Source organism: Fusarium redolens, assembly GCF_020744475.1.
Source record: "Fusarium redolens strain MPI-CAGE-AT-0023 chromosome Unknown BKA55scaffold_1, whole genome shotgun sequence".
NCBI lineage: Eukaryota > Fungi > Ascomycota > Sordariomycetes > Hypocreales > Nectriaceae > Fusarium > Fusarium redolens.
The window spans coordinates 1,875,263-1,894,089 of NW_025763664.1; the positions used below are offsets into that span (position 1 = coordinate 1,875,263).

General features: G+C 48.3%; 7 protein-coding genes across 7 annotated transcripts; 4 read left to right on the forward strand and 3 right to left on the reverse strand.

Moving 5' to 3' along the window:
- Window positions 1-870: 870 nt before the first annotated feature.
- Window positions 871-2,437, reverse strand: BKA55DRAFT_532227 (alcohol acetyltransferase-domain-containing protein; the record flags this gene model as incomplete). The annotated part of the gene is made up of 2 exons (XM_046189314.1): window positions 871-2,338; window positions 2,391-2,437. The coding sequence occupies 2 exons, from the start codon at window positions 2,435-2,437 to the stop codon at window positions 871-873; spliced, it is 1,515 nt and encodes a 504-aa protein (XP_046056342.1).
- Window positions 2,438-3,878: 1,441 nt separating this feature from the next.
- BKA55DRAFT_532228 (RNA polymerase II subunit A C-terminal domain phosphatase SSU72) lies at window positions 3,879-4,701 on the reverse strand (the record flags this gene model as incomplete). The annotated part of the gene is made up of 2 exons (XM_046189315.1): window positions 3,879-4,536; window positions 4,592-4,701. 2 exons carry the CDS (start codon window positions 4,699-4,701, stop codon window positions 3,879-3,881), a joined length of 768 nt encoding a protein of 255 aa, XP_046056343.1.
- A 3,580-nt stretch (window positions 4,702-8,281) lies between these two features.
- Window positions 8,282-9,586, forward strand: BKA55DRAFT_588246 (uncharacterized protein; the record flags this gene model as incomplete). The annotated part of the gene is made up of 1 exon (XM_046194765.1): window positions 8,282-9,586. The coding sequence occupies one exon, from the start codon at window positions 8,282-8,284 to the stop codon at window positions 9,584-9,586; it is 1,305 nt and encodes a 434-aa protein (XP_046056344.1).
- Window positions 9,587-10,335: 749 nt separating this feature from the next.
- Window positions 10,336-11,768, forward strand: BKA55DRAFT_549000 (uncharacterized protein). Its single transcript, XM_046191158.1, has 3 exons — window positions 10,336-10,508; window positions 10,633-11,020; window positions 11,070-11,768. The coding sequence occupies exons 1-3, from the start codon at window positions 10,467-10,469 to the stop codon at window positions 11,636-11,638; spliced, it is 999 nt and encodes a 332-aa protein (XP_046056345.1). The 5' UTR covers window positions 10,336-10,466; the 3' UTR covers window positions 11,639-11,768.
- A 117-nt stretch (window positions 11,769-11,885) lies between these two features.
- On the reverse strand, window positions 11,886-15,073 carry BKA55DRAFT_549002 (uncharacterized protein). Its single transcript, XM_046191159.1, has 5 exons — window positions 14,894-15,073; window positions 14,420-14,774; window positions 13,821-14,365; window positions 12,399-13,774; window positions 11,886-12,348 (listed from the first exon to the last, which is right to left on the reverse strand). The coding sequence occupies exons 1-5, from the start codon at window positions 14,902-14,904 to the stop codon at window positions 12,233-12,235; spliced, it is 2,403 nt and encodes an 800-aa protein (XP_046056346.1). The 5' UTR covers window positions 14,905-15,073; the 3' UTR covers window positions 11,886-12,232.
- A 671-nt stretch (window positions 15,074-15,744) lies between these two features.
- Window positions 15,745-16,147, forward strand: BKA55DRAFT_549003 (uncharacterized protein). Its single transcript, XM_046191160.1, has one exon. It carries the CDS (start codon window positions 15,765-15,767, stop codon window positions 15,957-15,959), a length of 195 nt encoding a protein of 64 aa, XP_046056347.1. The 5' UTR covers window positions 15,745-15,764; the 3' UTR covers window positions 15,960-16,147.
- On the forward strand, window positions 16,148-18,805 carry BKA55DRAFT_549005 (major facilitator superfamily domain-containing protein). Its single transcript, XM_046191161.1, has 5 exons — window positions 16,148-16,407; window positions 16,729-17,037; window positions 17,085-17,347; window positions 17,396-17,888; window positions 17,940-18,805. Exons 1-5 carry the CDS (start codon window positions 16,356-16,358, stop codon window positions 18,494-18,496), a joined length of 1,674 nt encoding a protein of 557 aa, XP_046056348.1. The 5' UTR covers window positions 16,148-16,355; the 3' UTR covers window positions 18,497-18,805.
- Window positions 18,806-18,827: the final 22 nt, after the last annotated feature.

The window sequence follows — 18,827 nt, forward strand, 5'->3', positions numbered from 1 at the left end:
ACCCCATGCAAGGAGACGGACGGGAAATAAGCAGAACAGCCAATCTCGATGCAACCTGGGCTTAAGCCTGGGCACCTTATTCAAGGTCCGGTCCACTGAGCACACTGCGCTTTGCTAAAGAGCTCCAGTCAATGCACCCGTCAACCGCCCCAAGGCCCCCCTGCCCCTGAACCAGCAAAAGCGACTCTTTCTTGCGAGCTCTGATTTGACGGATGATCCTGGTCAGGCGTTCAAAGCTTAGCGGGTTGCCGAGCGAGGCGTTGGGGATAGGCGGGTCTTGATAAAGTCGGCACGTGCTTGGTACGCGGCTAGGCAAGGTACTGTACAGCCACCCGGACCTACAAGCCGGAATAAGTCGATAACGGACAACACCGTATCATAAGATTCATAAATGGGATAAGATATCATAAGTGAACCTATAACAGTAAGATTCCATATTACTCCGTAGATCTAATGCCTTTACTCCGTATGGTTGATCGATCAAGGTACTGGGAGATTCTGATTTATGACCAACTCGTTTTTACCATTATGAATGTCTCGGACATTAAGCAAAGCCAAGCATTACTAAATAGAAGCATAACATAACCTGGTCACCACTTGACCTCATTTCTCTGTCATGTCATTCATGACGTCCTCAAACATTCCAAACCGCGTTCCTCTTCTCCTATTCCTCTTCTGGGAGGTCAGAAAGCTCAATACTTCGACCCTAAGCAACAAAAAACTTGAGGCAACCTAAGTTTAGGTAAGTTTAGGACAAGTTTCTGCAACTTGAGCATAAACTTAGGAAGCTTTTTGACTAATAATTCTCTGGCCCCCTGAATTAATAGTTCAAGTCGCAGCCTAGGTCTTTTTGCTCACTGAACTCCTTCATCATTCCTCTTCCCCGGCGCCAAGAAACCTTATCCAGGCCTCCATATCGGACGCGAGTGTGTCTCCAATCTCAGCATCGATGATACCCTGTTGCCAACTGACATCAACGCACATCTCTTTACCTTTAACGCTAATCGAGCTGATATGGAACACAGGCGAAGTGAGTTCACAGCTCAGCTGAAACACAGCTCTCTCGATCTTCCAGGCTGATCCTTCAATGGCCCCATCCAGTGTTCCTAAATTGGATACACCCCAGGCGCCTACTCGGGGCTTCTTGAGCTGCTGCTTCTTTTGAACACGCCAATCTTTGACGAAGTTCATCAAGCCTGAAGGGTCATTGTCCATGCCCTTGTCGAGTTTGTTCTGGATATCCTCTCTAGCTTGTACAGCAGCTGCCCAGACAATATTCTCAAGTTGAGTCATGGCATCTGTCTGTGATGATATCCCTTTGGCTTTGTAGCGGATTTCTGTGACCAGGTTTTCATCAAACATGTGGTTAACAAGTGTCATCTGGTTATCCATGGTCGTACTAGGAACATGCCAAGGGTATGCCTCAGAATTGGTGGGGATGAAGCGACGGGTATCCAATGCACTGATAGCAAACATCGACTTTGCCTCTTGTTTGTGATGCTTCCTGCCCTCGTCTAATTGCAGGGCAAGCGATACTAGTGGCAGGGCATGCAAAAGACCTGTAATGGTGGTGCTATTTGCCCGGCATTTGCTCAGGACCTTCTTCAGTAATGCATCTCCAATCGAAAATGTTCTGAATTCGGTGTGGTAAGGCTCCTCCTGGATAGGAGCCCAGTTGGCCTGAGCTGGATCGTTTGAGACAAGAAATGGAGGCCTGAGTTCTTTCCAGATTGTTGACAAAGCAAACCCCCATGAGATTGGGATCTTGATGAGCTTCTCTGGGGGAGGGGGAAACCTATCTACAATACTGCGAAGTTGAAGGATGTTTCCTTCCAGATTTGGTTCTTGATCAGTCTTCGAGTCATTGAGGTTGCGTAACAAGGTCTGGTGCAGAATCTTGCCCCCTACACCATCGAAGTTGGTATGATTCCAACAGAATATGAAATCCAATGACCGGATGCTGCCTTCTGGCCATAGGATAGAGACCCTCCATCCTGGCTTTGTTTCGACATCTGTGAACCAAGTATCGAGCTGGTTCCGAATCTCATGCTTCAAGGAACTCTCATAATTATCAGAAGCTTTGATCTCTTGCCAACTAACATGTAGACCAAGATCGACACTGTCCAGCTCAATCCATGATGGTACAGCTGAGTCCTCGTTTAGGATACCCACTTGCAGCATGGGGTGTTCAACTATTGTGAGTGCCAGAGCACGATGGAAGGCAGTTCGAATACTATCAACTGGGCCGCCAATGAGATGATTTGGGAGGCCATAACGGCATACCACAGCGGTACCACAGCTATGACGCAAAGTGTGTAGGGCTGAGTGGTACAACTCTCTGATTTATAGTTAGGTGTGATTCAGATGCTAGGAGTTGAAAGAGTCCATACAAGTTGCTCATTGGTCGAATGACTTTAGGCTCTTCTCGTGGTGCCATTTTAACGTATATGTTGCTTAATGTGCCACGAAATCGCTATTATTTTCGAACTCTATTTCATTCACGAGTATCACGGCAATTGGGTTTTCGCTTTGTTTTATTGGCATTCGAAGGATGCGGGCTCCGCGGGTCGCCTTGTGAGCTTCCCGCGGATGGGCGAGCAGGATTCGATTGCATATAAAGCGGCGTAATCAATACTTCTTACAAGCAAGGATAGGAGTATCCGAGAGACTTTACAAGATTTAGTATATTCTAACCCTCATGGACATAAGTCTTCCTACCAACTTTGCCATACCCTATGGTAAAATTGTGGTATTAGCAGATCTAGAACCATTCAGGTGTATCAATTAACAGTTATCACCTGATGAATCGACACCCACACCACCCAGACCTCTGATAACGACCCACCAAACAAAGCTGTGGCGTTCGTACTAATTTAGATTTCCGTCCTGTTCATTCCCATTACGCGGCTTCGAATGAAAAGACGAGGTTCATCTCGACTGGTTGCCTCTCGAATACCCCTGAGCCTGTGACAAGGACTTCCATGCCACTGAATGGCAGCCACTGACCTTCATGCAAGTTAATTGGTTCTCTTGAGAGCACTTGATGACATACTATACGTAGTCTTTCGACACTTAATGATTGGCGAATTGTAGCAGAGAGTTAAGACATCACGACCGATACCAGTTCCAAATGCCGCTTTACATGAATCGTACAAGTGGCTGTGCTAAAATGATCGCCAGCACCGTCTACTGTGACATCGAGTTCATAACCTAGGCCGATTTGAACGAGATCAATCTTGATCAGTCTTCCCTGAAACACTCGCTATCCATGCAGTCTGAGACAATCTTCATATAATTTTGAAGCCGGTTTGTGATCGACACTTCTTATCTGCCTATGAAAGGTATGCGCCTAATACACTGTGGGGGTCCCATAAGCAACCGTACAGGATCTGCTTGATTGCGAAACTGCTTCGGGGATAGTAACGGAATGGCCGGCAATGGGAAGGCTGGGTTATGAGGTATTATCCAGATTCAGCTGCGCATGGATTTGTGATCATAGTGACATGTGAAGGGTTGAGCCCTGTAGTCCGTATGTCTTCAGCATCTGAACATCGTGCGAAAGGCAACGAGAGCCCTTCCTGATGGGTTGTTGGCGGCCTCATGGCATCACCTGTGAACCCAAGGGCGCGCTTGTCACGAAAGACTCAACTCCGACTGGAACGGGTCTCGGGTATCTACGATTAAAAGCAAGAAACAAATCTCCCCTCCCAAGCCACTAAAGTTCATCCTACTGCCCATCCCGTGGATGGATCTAAATCTTTGCAAACTTGCATATACCGCCTACCGAGTTGCTGAAATACTTCAACGCTCGAGGCCTTCGTCGTATGGCATTGCAGTCGCATCACAAGGTGTGTAATATGATTGTGTTTTCACGCGGATCAGAACCAAGCCACGGTCCAGGTCGCTGGCAGATTGGGCCATCTTTCCTGCCATGAAGCCAGAATATCAGGTACTCGCTCATCAAAGGAGGCTCTGCTTGAGGCAGAACCATTGTCAAAGGATGAGGCACCAACAGCGTCACGCTCTTCACGAGCAGCCGCGTTGAGAGAGTTCGCAAGATCCAAAATACCTTGCCCACCAATGGCGGCCTCTTCGTGGTTATCCTTAATCTCGACATTGATGACATGGACAGGTCGGTTGAGTGGTGAACCTCTGTTAAGGAGATCATCGACAACAGCATCCCAGCATCGCTCTTCACAGGTGATGACAATATCGACTAGACCACCTTCAGTACCCTCGCTGCCACGGTCCTTAGCATGTTGCAAGCGAGGTACACCAACTTGCCAGTCTTGCCAGCGTTCTGGGCCCCATTTGACACCACGGTTACGGTTCAGCATGTTAAGGATGCCGTTGTTCTTGTACAGCCGAGCGTCCTTGGATTCGAGCTCCTTGAACATACTGTCATAAGAAGTTTTGTTAAAGTGATACACGTTAGGTTGGGTAATGGTAGGCCCGGGCAGGCGGACGAGAGATCCAGTGCCGAAGGAGATGACAGGATAGTCCGCTTGAGATAACCGTAAGTGAGCTTCCATGGAGCTTGACGATAAACATTAGCACAAAGCTGTCGGGAACACGACACACATCTACGAACCGATTGTTATTACTGGCACAGACAGTGCAAAACTTGAGTTTGTATCCGCTGTTACCCTCAGATGAGCCATTCTGACTCTGGGCCGAAGAGCCACCGTTGGCAACCTCCATAGCTTCGAGTTTCTAGCCGGGCGAGAAAACGAGGTCGTTGGCGGGCGCAAGGGCGCGTGGCATGCTTTGAAGAGACAGAGATATAGACTGTGAGGCGCTCTGTTAGTGCATTGCGCCCAAGAAGACGGCAATTTACAAGAGAAGTGCAAGGTTCATCATCAGATAAAAAAGCGTATAAAGTGTCTTTTCAGCAAAGAAATTCAGACAGCTCCAATATGTTAAACTCATCATGAAAGAAAAAGAAAACCGTTTGTTCTCCTACTTACCCAGCTTTAAGTCTCAAGTTGGTACATCAACAGTCATTTCATGTCATCGTTGCCCCCTTTGGTACGCGACGCAATCTGATGATGTTTATTGAAAGAAGAGGTTGGGTTTTGGGAATTGTTGTGAAGTTGGGAAAAGTTAAGCTAGGGCGAGCTGACGCTAGCTTCCGGCTAAAATCCGGCATGAGTTGATGAGTCAGCAAAGCACGTTGCTTTGGTTTCCATCGAGCTGTGTTTGCGAACCTGGGTAAGATAGTCAAAAGCCAATGCCCTAATATCAGTGGTTTCGTTACTAAGATCATGGCTTTGACAAGCCGTATGTTAGATTAAAAGTCTTCTTTGGGCGTGTAAGCTACAAAGGACATCATATCACCATTCACTTAATAGCAGGTCGCGTGTCGTTCAGTTGCAGTAGGTACAAGAACAATTATTTCGCTCTTTAGGGAGTTGACATTGGAGGGCTAGGTGTAATCAGACAGTTGATATTGATTCTTTGTGATTCATGAAGCGACCAACAGAGAGAACTCCACCAGCGAATTTGACCTGCAAAGGCTATTGGCTTTTAAACGCCCGCATAACCTGAAACAAACGACGGTTTGGCGTAACCAATCAGCGAAGACACCAAATTTAGCCCAGAATAGAAACCTCACCAGTCACCCAAGGTAGCGGCTGGTCCTTTCTGTTCATGTAATTATAAGAGAGCTGGATCATGGAAGAAGAGAGAAGAAAACTGGGTTTTTCATTTGAGTTTGTTGAAGTTAACTTAAACTCTCAAGTTGTGTCAAATAGACTATGTTGACATTTTGAGCCTCATGCTTGGTTGGCATGAAACCACCGGGCGGTTGCAACACTGCATCTCTCTTTCACCTGTGATAACCCTGCAGACCCAATTACACTACACCAACTTGGCACCAGATGCAGATTTAGTTCCGTACTGAACGGGGGGTTTGTGGGCGGGACTCAGAAGTCATCAAAACCTCGGCCGCCGGGAGGAGATCGTGGATCCTGACCCAGGTAAAGAACCTGGAGCAAGATCATCAAAGTACGATAAACAATGAAGAACAACATACACATGTGTACCTAGCAAGAGGATTTGTACATGACATGACGATCCTGTTCGTTTTTGCCTTGCTTCCAGCTCGCTACGTAACCAACATCGATCTAGATGCCCCTTCGGGGTCTAGTTTCATGATCCTGCACACCATGATGATAGTAATTTCCAGAAAGGCCTGAATAAACTGAGAGGATTATTTCATTGCGACAGCAACGATGCAATAACCGGAGATTACTTCCATGACAGCCCGGCCTGGTCCATTTGCCAGCTGAGTTTACTTTCCCGTCCATCCATGCTAAGCAGAGATGAACAGGGTCGACCACCTTTCTAGATTGAGGTTCCAACGGCCCGGGTGGGTATACAGGGAGATCCTCGTTAAGCGTTGTCGTACGTCTCGTTGGGTTTACCGTATTATGTATTGCGTATGCTCATGCGCATGCGCATGCAAGACGACGACAGTCATCTTTTCGGGATGAACACGAGGGAGATCGAGAAAGGATCGAGGTTTCAGAGGGGTTGAAGCAGGGTAGAGGGTCTGAAGACAAGTGTAAATGATAGTGTGGCGCCTTTGGTTGTTACAACCTGAATGCAATTAATCAGATGGGCCGGATGAGATGCGGCTCCTTTAGGGTTGGGATGGAGGCACATGCTTTGTCCAAAGGATAGATACCTAGGTAGGTAAGAAAGTTATCAACTTAGGCATAATGACCAGCTAACAGCTAAATAATAACCATAAACCTTTATACCAGTAAACACGTAGAATGGGGTATCAACGTATCGTCATAGAAAGTTTACAATGGTTTTTATCTTTGATCCTAAATTTAGGTCTAAGTGCTAGAAATTTAGTCAAGCATACCCCTCATTTGGGAACTACCCGACCGTTGGATGTCACATTGAGCCAACAGGAGGTCTCTTCCATTACCCTGATATCTCTTTTCACTTGCATATCAACTTGTTACCATCATCATCTCACAACAGTTTCCTGCTTGCTAGCGCCCAAGGAGCAGGCGGCGACAACTGACAGAAACGTTCCATTGATATTCGGGTCTCATTGGGCTCCTTCTCTCCGACTTACAGGCGCTGACTCGCTTGATCTAAGACCCCTGACCAGTCGGATTGGTGCGTAAGGCGCTTGCTTCAGTGGTGTGGTGCGCTATTGCGCCCAATTGTGCCCCACTGCAGCCTCCAGGTCCCGGGCCCGGACGTGCCAACGGGCGACCTTACCGGGTACAGTACTGTCTCCCCCAGGTCACTTCTCGCGAGGATTGCTAAGGTGGGCAATCCATCGATTGATGGCCTTCCTCGCTCGCTTCTCTAACCTAACTTCACCTCACACTCATCACAATCCATCTTGGGATCAAATCCTACCCCAGTTCAGTTCAGCCCAGGCCAGGCCCTCTTTGGTTTCTCGCCTCGCCTAGAGCGCAAGCGCAGGCATTTTTGATCAGACAGCTACTGTACAGCGTGGTGCCCTTGTTCCCGAGCACCGGCAGCAAGACCAGGGCATTGTTTTCTCTTCTGTTCTGTTTCTGTTTTGGTCCAGTTGCTATTACTTCTGCTTTGCTTCTGTTTCTCTACGCTCCTTCGCACTCCCACTCCACACTTGCAACCGACTCATCTCGTGCTTTGTCGCCTGACGACTGGTCGTCTGGCATCATCTGCATTAGGGCTTGGCTCAGCGCTGATTATTATACTTGGAACTCGACTGGAGCCCTTGTTGGCTCACGCCTTAGCGCTACGGCTGACTTGACGTCTGCCGCCTCGACAGCTCAACTCGAACAGGGCCAACTTCGAGCGTCGACTATTATAAACGCAAGTTAAAACATCGCATCGAGCTCTCCAGCGCAAAGATCGCTTTTGTTCACTATTTTTGCCGCTTCAATCTCGCTGCCGATACCTGGTTCTTCCAGCGCACCGTCCAACTGTCAGTCTTACTGCAGCCCCGCGAGACCTTCTCTGCTGCACGCCGCTCATCCTTCGGCGGTTGCGCGGCCGCGTGCGCCAGATCGCACGACTGTCGCTAGACCTTTTCCTGAAAGGCATGTCGACAACGGCAGTTATGTCGACGACTTCTTCTCCAGTGACCTCTCCTTCAGCAGCCGCATCCTCTTCGAACCCTAATCACCCCGCGCTGCCACCTCTAATCACCTCTCCGCCTTCGCGCCGAAGCATACAATCGCGACCAATGTCCCACGTATCCAGAAGTCGACTCTCCCAATACTCGACGGGCTCTCTGCCTACGAGATCCCGTCCGACCTCACATATGTTTCCGATGTTCCCCTCGACTCTCTCATATACCCAAGTGCGGGACTTTGCGTACCCTGCTACTCATCCTCTGCACTATGGGCCGCCGCCCGAACCTTCGGGACCGCCTTCCGGTATGACAACGCCCGCAAGCGAGCATCGTAGGTTATCAGATCCCCCAGTATCATGGGAGACACGCATGCCTTGGGAGTCGTGGGGCACAGATGGATTCAACCGTGGCCATGATTTGGCCCCCATCCAATTCGACGGTGGGCCCCCATATAGCGAAGACGAGGATCTGCAGAGCCCTGTCGTAGCTACACGCCACCGCAAGCATAAGTCAACTTCGGCTGCGACAACGCTGAGGGGGAGGACAGGTCGCGATCTTGATATGCATTCATCGAACTATGATCATGAGCGGGGTTACTATATGGGAACTAGCGGAGACGGTAGCGAAACATACTATGTCAATAACGGCGGCGAGGCCAACGGCCCTGGTGGAGATTTTGTTACATATCCTCCAGGGCAGGCAAGACACAGTCGGGCATATCACATTGCCCAGCAACCCCGGGCTGCCGAGGGCGGTGAGTACTATCAGCCCGAGTCTGACAGTTCCCCATCGTCTCCAGGCTACAATGACGAGGACCAGTCTCGCTATTCACGAGATTATCAGTTTACTATTACATCGCCGGACGAGGAGTTCCACGGCAAAGCCGTCGCCCTGTTCGATTTCGAGCGGGAAAACGAGAACGAATTGCCTCTAGTTGAGGGCCAGATCATCTGGGTATCGTACCGGCACGGGCAAGGCTGGCTGGTGGCCGAGGATCCGAAGACGCAGGAAAGTGGCCTGGTGCCTGAGGAGTATGTCCGACTACTTCGCGATATCGAGGGAGGAATGAACAGCTTAGCTGGTCACCTTGTGGAGGGAACTGGCTCCCCTGATGTGGGCACACCTACTCAAGCGGAGCATAGCGGTCAATATGGCCATACTCCATCTTCCAGCAATGCGACTAACGGGTACCATCAGCCAATCGTGTCGATGTTCTCGACCTCGAGCAAAGACCTTGACCCGTATCCCACTGAGCAACTGGGCCTCCACTCCGGACAACCGCCTCCTCAAGTTATTCACTATCACGGGCAACGGGGAGGTAGTCAGGCAAACACACCGACGATTGCTCAACCTCAAGATACTGGTATTTTGAGGAGGGAGAGTCACGACGGTGGAACAAAGAGGGACTCGAATGTTACACCAGTACAGACGAAGCCGCCAATGGAGTTGGTTGAGCCAGGGGGCTCTGAAGAAGCGAGAGAAGAGGAAAGGTGATATGGTGATTGAATAATAACGAATTGCATGCCATGCTTGAAGAGACGTTCACGATTCGATGTATTCTTCTAATGGAGCGGGCGAATATACCAATAATACCACAGCAAGCTTCGATAGCCGTTAACAGGTGACTTGAGATTATCTGTAAATATGCCACGATGGCATAATGGGAGATGGCAACGTTCTCAGACTTGTTTAAGGGCAAAAGTGATCTAGACTGGCCGTATGGAGTTATGACGGGGGACAGAGATCAATGTATATAGGAAGCTTGTTAAGCTATGTACTGAAAAAAAAAGGAGTTTCAAGGGAATTACCGAGAGATTCAGAAAAGATGAAAGTCTTGTTGGACGAGGTTACTGGTATATCGCATTAAAGGCCGATCTTTCGGCTATCTATATATGAACTCATTATAATAGTATATCCTGATGCACCTATCATAAAGCAACCGAATTTCCGTTATTAACCTTAAGTTTCCTTCTGAGAGCATGTATCGTATTGCCGAAGCTAAAAAGCTTGGAAGCTGGAGAATAGACATGATATAAGTTGATTGGAGATTACTGATTGTCCACTTGCTTGTACTACCACCCCCGAGACAAGCCATCACGCCATCATATTAGAGCAAGATCTAGCGCTCGTCCATGACCAAGCTCGCTATATCACATCATACAACAAGCGAACGAAGATATCTATATCCGAGTTCCCGTAGTTGACGTGCTTTGTCCCGAATATCACGTGACTCATAACGTCATCTCTTGTTCCGTCGCGATTTCGGAATACCTGGATACGCCCACTTCTCTAGCTCTTCAGACGATACCAGCATCAACCTCTCATTCTCTGTTCTGGCCAATTGACCTCCAATTGACCTCATAATCAAGTCAAGATGTTCGCTCGATCCGCATTCCGCGCTGCTCAGCCTTTAAGGGTACGTTTTTTTTTCTCGTCATGCGCATTTGCGCCCCTCCATCATGGTCTCTGTTTCGGATTATCAATCAGAACTACATGATTTCCAATTGCTCGTCGCGAAGCTTGACTAACTTATTTCACAGTCTGTTCGTCGATATGCCACCGAGGCTGGAGGTGCTGGAGGTTCCAATGCTCTCCTCTACGCCGCTGGAGCTGCTGCCGTTGGAGGTGCTGGTTACTGGTACTTTAGCAAGAGCGGAGCTCCCTCTGCTGCGGCTGCCGCTGCGGATGTGAAGCAGGCTGTTGGTGTTGAGCCCAAGAAGGCCTTCACTGGTGGTGACCAGGGTTTCGTTTCCCTCAAGCTCTCGGATGTTGAGCTTGTCAACCACAACACCAAGCGTCTACGCTTCGAGCTTCCCGAGCCCGATCAAGTCTCTGGTCTGCACGTTGCCAGCGCCATTCTTACAAAGTACAAGGGTCCCAACGACGAGAAAGCCACTCTCCGACCCTATACCCCTATCAGTGATGAGAGTACGTAGCCGAATCGATTTCTGGGAACACAGCTGATTGATCGTTGCAGGCGAGAAGGGTTTCATCGACTTGCTCGTTAAGAAGTACCCAAATGGTCCTATGAGCACACACCTCCACAACCTTGTTCCCGGTCAACGCCTCGACATCAAGGGCCCTCTGCCTAAATACCCCTGGGAGGAGAACAAGCACGACCACATCGCTCTCATTGCCGGCGGTACTGGCATCACTCCCATGTACCAGCTCGCTCGCGCCATCTTCAACAACCCCAACGACAAGACCAAGGTCACCCTTGTCTTTGGTAACGTCTCTGAGCAGGACATCCTTCTGAAAAAGGAGTTTGAGCACCTTGAGAACACCTTCCCCCAGCGTTTCCGTGCTTTCTATGTCCTCGACAACCCTCCCAAGGAGTGGGTCGGCAACAGCGGCTACATTTCCAAGGAGCTCCTGAAGACTGTCCTCCCTGAGCCCAAGAACGAGAACATCAAGCTGTTCGTCTGCGGCCCTCCCGGTCTCATGAACGCCATTTCCGGAAACAAGGTCAGCCCCAAGAACCAGGGTGAGCTGACTGGTGCCCTGAAGGAGCTTGGCTATAAGGAGGATCAAGTTTACAAGTTCTAAGCGAATGATGCGCATGTAATGATAGACCTAAATGATGGCGACAAAGCATAAAGAGAACAGTGTAAGATCTGCTATAGAAGCGATATAGACGACGGGATGCCGTCTAGAATTGATAAAAAGTCAACCTACATTTCGATTTTGTGCATTCGTTAGTGACTGAATGTGCTCTTGTTAATACCGTATGACAAGCATGCCTTGTGGTTTAAGGAAATGCTGATAAAATTCGCTATTAAATTTATGATAATGCCTGCAAACTTAGTCTAAGTTTATGCCTAAGCCTTATGACACGAACCCTAAGCTTATGATAGGAACATTTAACTTATCTCGAGGAACCTACGCTTGCGACAGCAGCTCTACGCTTATGATGTGCTCTGTAGGGTGTTCAGAAATACATAGCTCGTTGTAGGTAGGTACATTTCTGTAGACAGATAGTTGACGATCTCCCCGTTTTTTCCTCACGTCTTTCAGATGTAACATAGCATGAGTGATGTTCATCACAATACGGCTCGGAAACCCGCTTATTTCACTATCAAATTTGGTCATAAATAGTTTGATAGGTCGCATCTCAGAACATATCCAGAATCAATCAGCAGCCTAATCCGTAAGACCATCGATAGCACTGTTAATGGAGCGTCCGATAATGGCGGACCACTTGAGACCATTGATGTAGTCCTTGGCGTCGATGCTCTCAACCCAACCAGGGAAAACAGCTATATAATCATCAGCATCTGAGTTACGTTCTTTTCGGTGAGAAACTTACCTCCAGAATAACCGGTCCAAATACCAGGCGCAAATACCACATGCTTGAACCAGTCACGGCCATCCAAGCCTCCTTCGTAAAGGAAGCTCCTTTCGAGCAACTTATATCTCCTGTTGACCCTGACAATGGTATAACCGAGACGGATCTTTTCGACAATGTTCCACCATGGAATGCCTTGCTCAAGCTGACGTTTAGCGATTTCAGCTTCGGCGTCGAGTTCACTAGCCTTCAGGTGGAAGTGCTCAAGAAGCTCACGGATATCTTTGAGGCTCGTCTTGAAATCGTCCTCGTTGCCAATCGGCTTATCCGACGAGACGGCGCCACGGATATTGAAGATCTCATCCTCGGTGAGAGCGCCTTTGGTAGGCTCTAGCTTAGCCTCAACCTTATCAAGATAACCCTCCAAAGCATCAGCGTACTCGGTAGCACTGAAGGGAATGATAACGGTTCCAGCAAGTTTAGCAATGGTCAGACCCAGGATCTGCGCCATAGTTCGATGGTACTTGAACCCAACGTCACCGTACTCCTTCATCCAGTAAAAGCTGTCATAGTTGCTGTGGTAGTGATAGACAGCACTGTTGCCGCTGTACTTGAAGCCAAAGTCAATACAGGGAATACCTGCATGGTCCTGGAATGCGGTGAAATCACTGCCGCTGCCCATGGTTGCGATCCTGCCGGACCAGAGGTCATTGACTGTCTGGCCAGGGATAGTCTGATTTGGCGAGGGAACCGCGCTTGTAACGTCGCGGATGATTTGATTAAGCAGAGGAGCTGCGGAAGCAGTAAACTCGGGGCCATCGACGCCAACATCGACATTGACGTAGGCAACATTTGCTTCGGACAGCCATGGGAGATATTCCTCAACCCATTCGGTACTACCGATGAGTGAGTATTCCTCGCCATCCCAGCTCGCGAAAACGATAGTTCGAAGAGGCTTCCAACCAGCCTCGACGGCCTTTCCAACTCCTCGGATGACCTCGTTGATGACTGCAGAGCCACTGTTGGGATCACCGGCTCCACCAGCAATCCAAGCGTCTCGGTGGTTTCCAACAACGATGACTTCATTGGGGATAGTACCATTGACGACGCCGATAACGTCCCACAGAGGAGTAGTGACATATTTCTGTTCGTTGTAAAGGTTGATAACAACATCATCCGGGGTGGGACCGATGTTGTATTTAATACCCTTGTACTTCAGGCCGAGATTCTTGTTCCAGTACTTGTTAAAGTCGGTCGATTTGGGACCGTGACCGTTGAGAGCCTTGAGGATAGGAAGGGCATCACGGTATGAGATAGGGATGGAAGGGATAGAAGGGGTTGCATCATCGACTGGTGCTCGGGGAACACCAGGCTTGGACGGATATCCAGGGGTAGATCTAGAAGGTCAGTTCAGACTTTCGTTTCAGGACATGGGGGACATACGGATCACCAGGGCGGATGCTCAGAAATTCTGCACTTCCGCGCTGAACAGCGCTGGGGTTACGTGCAGGTCCCTCAGGGTAAGCCTTGTACCCGTTCTCCTCAGTCCTTTCTCCATCATCACCAGGATCGCTGTAGATGAGGATGCCAACGAAACCAAGTTCCTGTGCACGTTTGACCTTGAGACCTCGGAAGATTCCTCCATATCGAGCAATAGCAATCTTGCCCTTGAAATCAATTTTGGCATCGACGAGGTCTTGATAGTCTTGATAAGTGCCATAATTGACGTAGACGAAGGAAGCAGTGACATTTCCACTTGCTGAGTAGCCGTGAAAGATGGGCACACGGTTTTCGAGGGATGTTGTAGGGTCTTCGTCAATGACGTCTTCCTCAAGAGGGGCCTTGAAGGTGGTGTCCCAGTCTTTTCCGTTCTTCGACTTCTTCAGGATGGAAACGCTGGAATCAACGGGGTAGTTGAGGTAGGCATCATAAGCCACGATCTCAGACTTGACTCCAAATTCCTCCCATCGATCCCTGGTCCACTCAGCCTAGAAGAGATGAGCTTAATACTTATAAACTGGCCAACTATCATGAGTCCTTACCTGTGAGTAGTTGGTGCCAGCCAGATGAGGACCTGAGGTATAGTAACGGCTCCATTCCTCTGCCTTCTTGGGGTCCGGTGTATCAAAGAGAATACGCTCTAACTCCTCATAACTTAGACGGCTCTTGCCGGGTAACCAAGAGCCAGGGTGGCCGTGATGATGACGGGGCCCAATGAAGAAAGTTTGGAAAACGAATAAGCCAAAGCCGCCGACGAGAATCACAGAGCAAATCAGAGTGAAGAATCGACGCCAGGTCTGATGAGGGTACCTCCTCCGGGGAGGGCCGACCCGAACGGTTTGGATGAGGGGAGTGTTCTCGTCTGGCATTTTCTCTTGCTCCAGATGGGAGGAGTTACTGAATATTGCGGTTTAGTATCAGTCTCAAGCCTCGATGGTGGGTTTGGTCCAGCTTGGATGACGATGTCCGGAAAGTGGAGGGAGATAATGGTAAGGCCCTGTAGGTGTTGAACTCACATCCGACTCATGATGAAGGCGTCCTAGCTGCTCCTGGGGCTTTTTAGATTTATTTACTCATGTATTAAGAACTTGAATAATGATGTTGGTGAGAGTTGAAACGTGAAAGGAACCCAGGTTGTAACAGGAAGTTGTAATGTGATGTGATAGGCGATATTGATGACGAAACAGACTCTTAAAAGTGATTGGTCAATGCTATCATTTAGTGGTGCCGCCACCCCCAGCCTCGGCTGTAGATGATGAAATCGATATTTATCATTCGTTCAGTGTTTAAGAAGAACTGAATAGAGATTTCTTACATTTATGATAATATTTTCAGATATTTTTAGATACTTGAGGCCTAAATTTGGGATAAGTTTTATCATATTAGTCCTAAGATTTATAGTAAGTTTTATACATTGTCTGGGCAGTATTTCTAACCCTGTTGCCTTATATTGAAGGCTGCAGCTATCTTTCCCTATTGACTAGAGCCCGATGGCGGTGACTTGAAGAAATAATACTGCAACATCCCCTTCATGGACCATATGAAAAGTAAACAAAAGCTCACAGAAAACGTTTAAAGATTAATCGGCCGCCAGCCAAGTACTCGGCACGGCAATAGAGCGGAGACAAAGCGGGGAATATCCGGAGGCTTGCAGGACGGGATGACTGAAGCAATCTAGGGCGCCGCTTTCGGGGGCGGCAGAGACAAGATGATGGTTGACCCCGGACTAATCGAGATAATCAAGTAATCATGGTTGCAACCTAAACAAAGCCGAGTTCGCCTTACCCAAGCTAGCCAAGGTCAAATGATAATGATTTTCGTGTAAGCCTTTCACTGCACTGGCCTTACAGTCAGTACTGTACTTGCCTATAACTTATCCTGTGCGTCATGATATCTCACCGATGTCTCACAGAAAGAATCTTCCTGCGGAAAAGAAATGATAGTAACAAACCTCGGCGAGTATGTACTACAGAGTGCTCCTGTGACCCCATCCTTTACCAGGCATTCACACCCACGGGCTTTAATTCTGCGGGCCATTTTGGAAAAGTTGGGGGCAGTTTCTTCCAATTATCGGGCTCCTGACCGCAAAATTGCCCAAAACACCCCTGCTCGAGTTCGTCTTCTGGAGGTTGGAGTAGTGGATCGGAACCCTTTTCTGCACTACAGTACCCTGCCTGTGCTGACCAAACCGTTTCTGGCCTCAATGACCCATATCTTTTTTTGGTGGCTTGCTTGGCTTGACCTCTTCTACTTTGTAACTGTGACTGGGAACCAAAACCTCTTCTTGTTTTCATCCCTTATTTGTTTGGTGCAAGAGTTGAGATATTGATGAGTTGATCGTGTATATCGTATATTCAGATTAATCATCCCTCGTGTCAGCGTCTCGTTGTACATGATACTCGTTGGTCTTTGTTAGAAACAAGAAAATTTATTACTTCGGAACCTCCACTGTTACTCTTTGCGCAATCGTTCCTCGCGATGACGACCAAGGACGGTCCAAAGCTGCCCAAGCAGCAGCTGGCGATTCTGGGTAAGTCTCGGTATTTTATTACTTCACGGATACCTGTAGAAGACTCTAAAAACCCTTGTTGTGTTTTGGCCTGCTTGGTATCGAGATGTCAATACACGAGCATGGTTCACGGTCTGAGCACTATGAGCCTCAGCCCAATATCGAGTCATTCTCGTTCCCCATTATTCCCGTGCGAAAGTGTGCTCCCACACAAATACTTTGATAGAGCGTTTCTCATCAAAAACAGAGGCACTATAACATGAAAATACACATAGCTCATAGAGACATCATCGTCCAGTCCAGGTATCCCGCTCCATCCGATCTACGCTAACCTATCAATAGCCATGGCCAGAATTGCCGAACCCATGGCCTACAGCTCAGTCTTCCCATATCTACCCAGCATGGTCAGCAGCTTTGGTGTTCCTACCAACAAGGTTGGGAGTTGGGTGGGACTCACATCTGGTGTCTTCTCCATAGCACAAAGTACCACTGCAGTGGCTTGGGGGAAGGCTTCTGATATTTATGGCCGGAAACCGATAATCATCTTTGGTCTTATGAGTTCAATGATCTGCTTTATAGTATGGGGCATGTCTACGAACTTACCCATGGCTATTATTGTCCGAGCCATCATGGGTGGTGGAAACGGAAATGGTGTGTAAGACGAAAGCTACACAGAACTCTTCACTAATATTGTTTAGTTGGTATCATCAGAACAGTGGTTGCTGAGCTGGTTCCTGAGAGGGAGCTCCAGCCAAGAGCATTCTCCATCATGCCTATTGTTTGGAGTCTGGGTTCTATTATCGGACCTAGTTTCGGAGGGCTCTTCGCTGAGCCTGCAGAGCAATACCCTCAAATCTTTGGCCATATCAAGTTCTTCAAGCGCTTTCCCTTTGCGCTGCCCAACTTGATTCTGATGGTTTTCTTCCTATTCTCCGCTACCATTGCAGCCCTGTTTCTCCATGTAAGTCCGTGTCAAATAATGACTGCATATGATCACTAACAAATCTAGGAAACCCTTCCCAGTAAGCGAGGACACCGGGATTGGGGTCTCTTGGTAGGAGAGCGTATCACTCGCTCTTTCAAGACCACCCGCCCAGCACCCTCTACTCGTCGACCTTCGTTTGTCGACGGTGAAGCTACTTCACCACTTCTTCCTAACAAAACAGCACCAAAGAAGAAGACACACGAGCCTTCGGAACATGCTAAGAAAGAACGCGTCATTACCCGTGCAACAGCCATGAATCTCTTGATCTACACTTTGCTGGCATTCCATTCCGTGGCTTATGATCAGATCCTCAGTGTCTTCCTTAGACACCCAGTTGAAAAGCATACTCCTGAGAACACCTCGTTTCCGTTTTACTTTTCAGGAGGATTTGGCATGAAGCACAGTCAGGTTGGCACCATATACACCATCTACGGCATCGTTTGTTGCGCTGTTCAGTTCCTAATCTACCCTTCCATCGTTGCTCGCTTTGGTGTTTTGCGTTGCTTCAGAGTCTGCTGTAAGTTTAAAATCATCATAGTCGTATTCATTGAGTTCTAACATCTTATAGGTCTTCTGATGCCACTTTCTTACTTCCTTACCCCTTACTGTGTTCTTTTCCCTACTCACAAGGGCCGCATGATTTCTCTCATGGCCGTTATGTTTATCAAGGCTGCTGGAATTATTGTGGCATTCCCATCTGTCACTATTCTTCTGACCAACTCCTGCACTTCTCTCCGTGTACTTGGTACACTCAACGGCTATGCCACAACATTCAGTGGTCTAGGTCGTGCACTTGGTCCAGCTTCGACAGGCGCCCTTTTCACATGGGGCGCTGATCATGGCTATGTTGTAACAGCGTGGTTCTTCCTCATGTTCATCGCTATCCTAGGTGCTATCCCGGCTTACCTCGTTGAAGAGGGAGAAGGTCCTTCCGCTTCTGTTTCCAGTTCAGCAGAGAACAGCGACACAGAGAATGACCAGGCTTCGTCTTCATCAAGTACGATATTGTTGCCCGAAGATTCCGCCATTGCGTCTGATTCTGAAGAGGAAGAAGAGCTGCCTTTGACCAAGACTAAGTCTAGGTCTGTGGAGCAAAGCTACGGAACCATGACAGGAGGGAAGTAAGGTATTGAAACAGTCACAGCACTTCGACGACCTGACAACTTTCGAGGATCCTACTCACATTATATACCATGTTTAGGGCAAGTTTAGGCCCATCTTGTCCTAAATTCCTGACTAGATTATGGGCTTCTTGTTTGTCATAAGAGTCAGGTGTGGTTGCAACTTCTGCTGCATTTGGCTTTTGCTTTTGTTTCATGATGGGATAGTTGGACCAAGCTGCATTTGAGTACATCTTGCATAGGCGGCGTCAAAGCATAATGAGTATGATAACGTCTCGCATCTAATGACGGAAGTGGTTGATAATAAAAGCGTTGTTTTTCTTGATATTGCTACC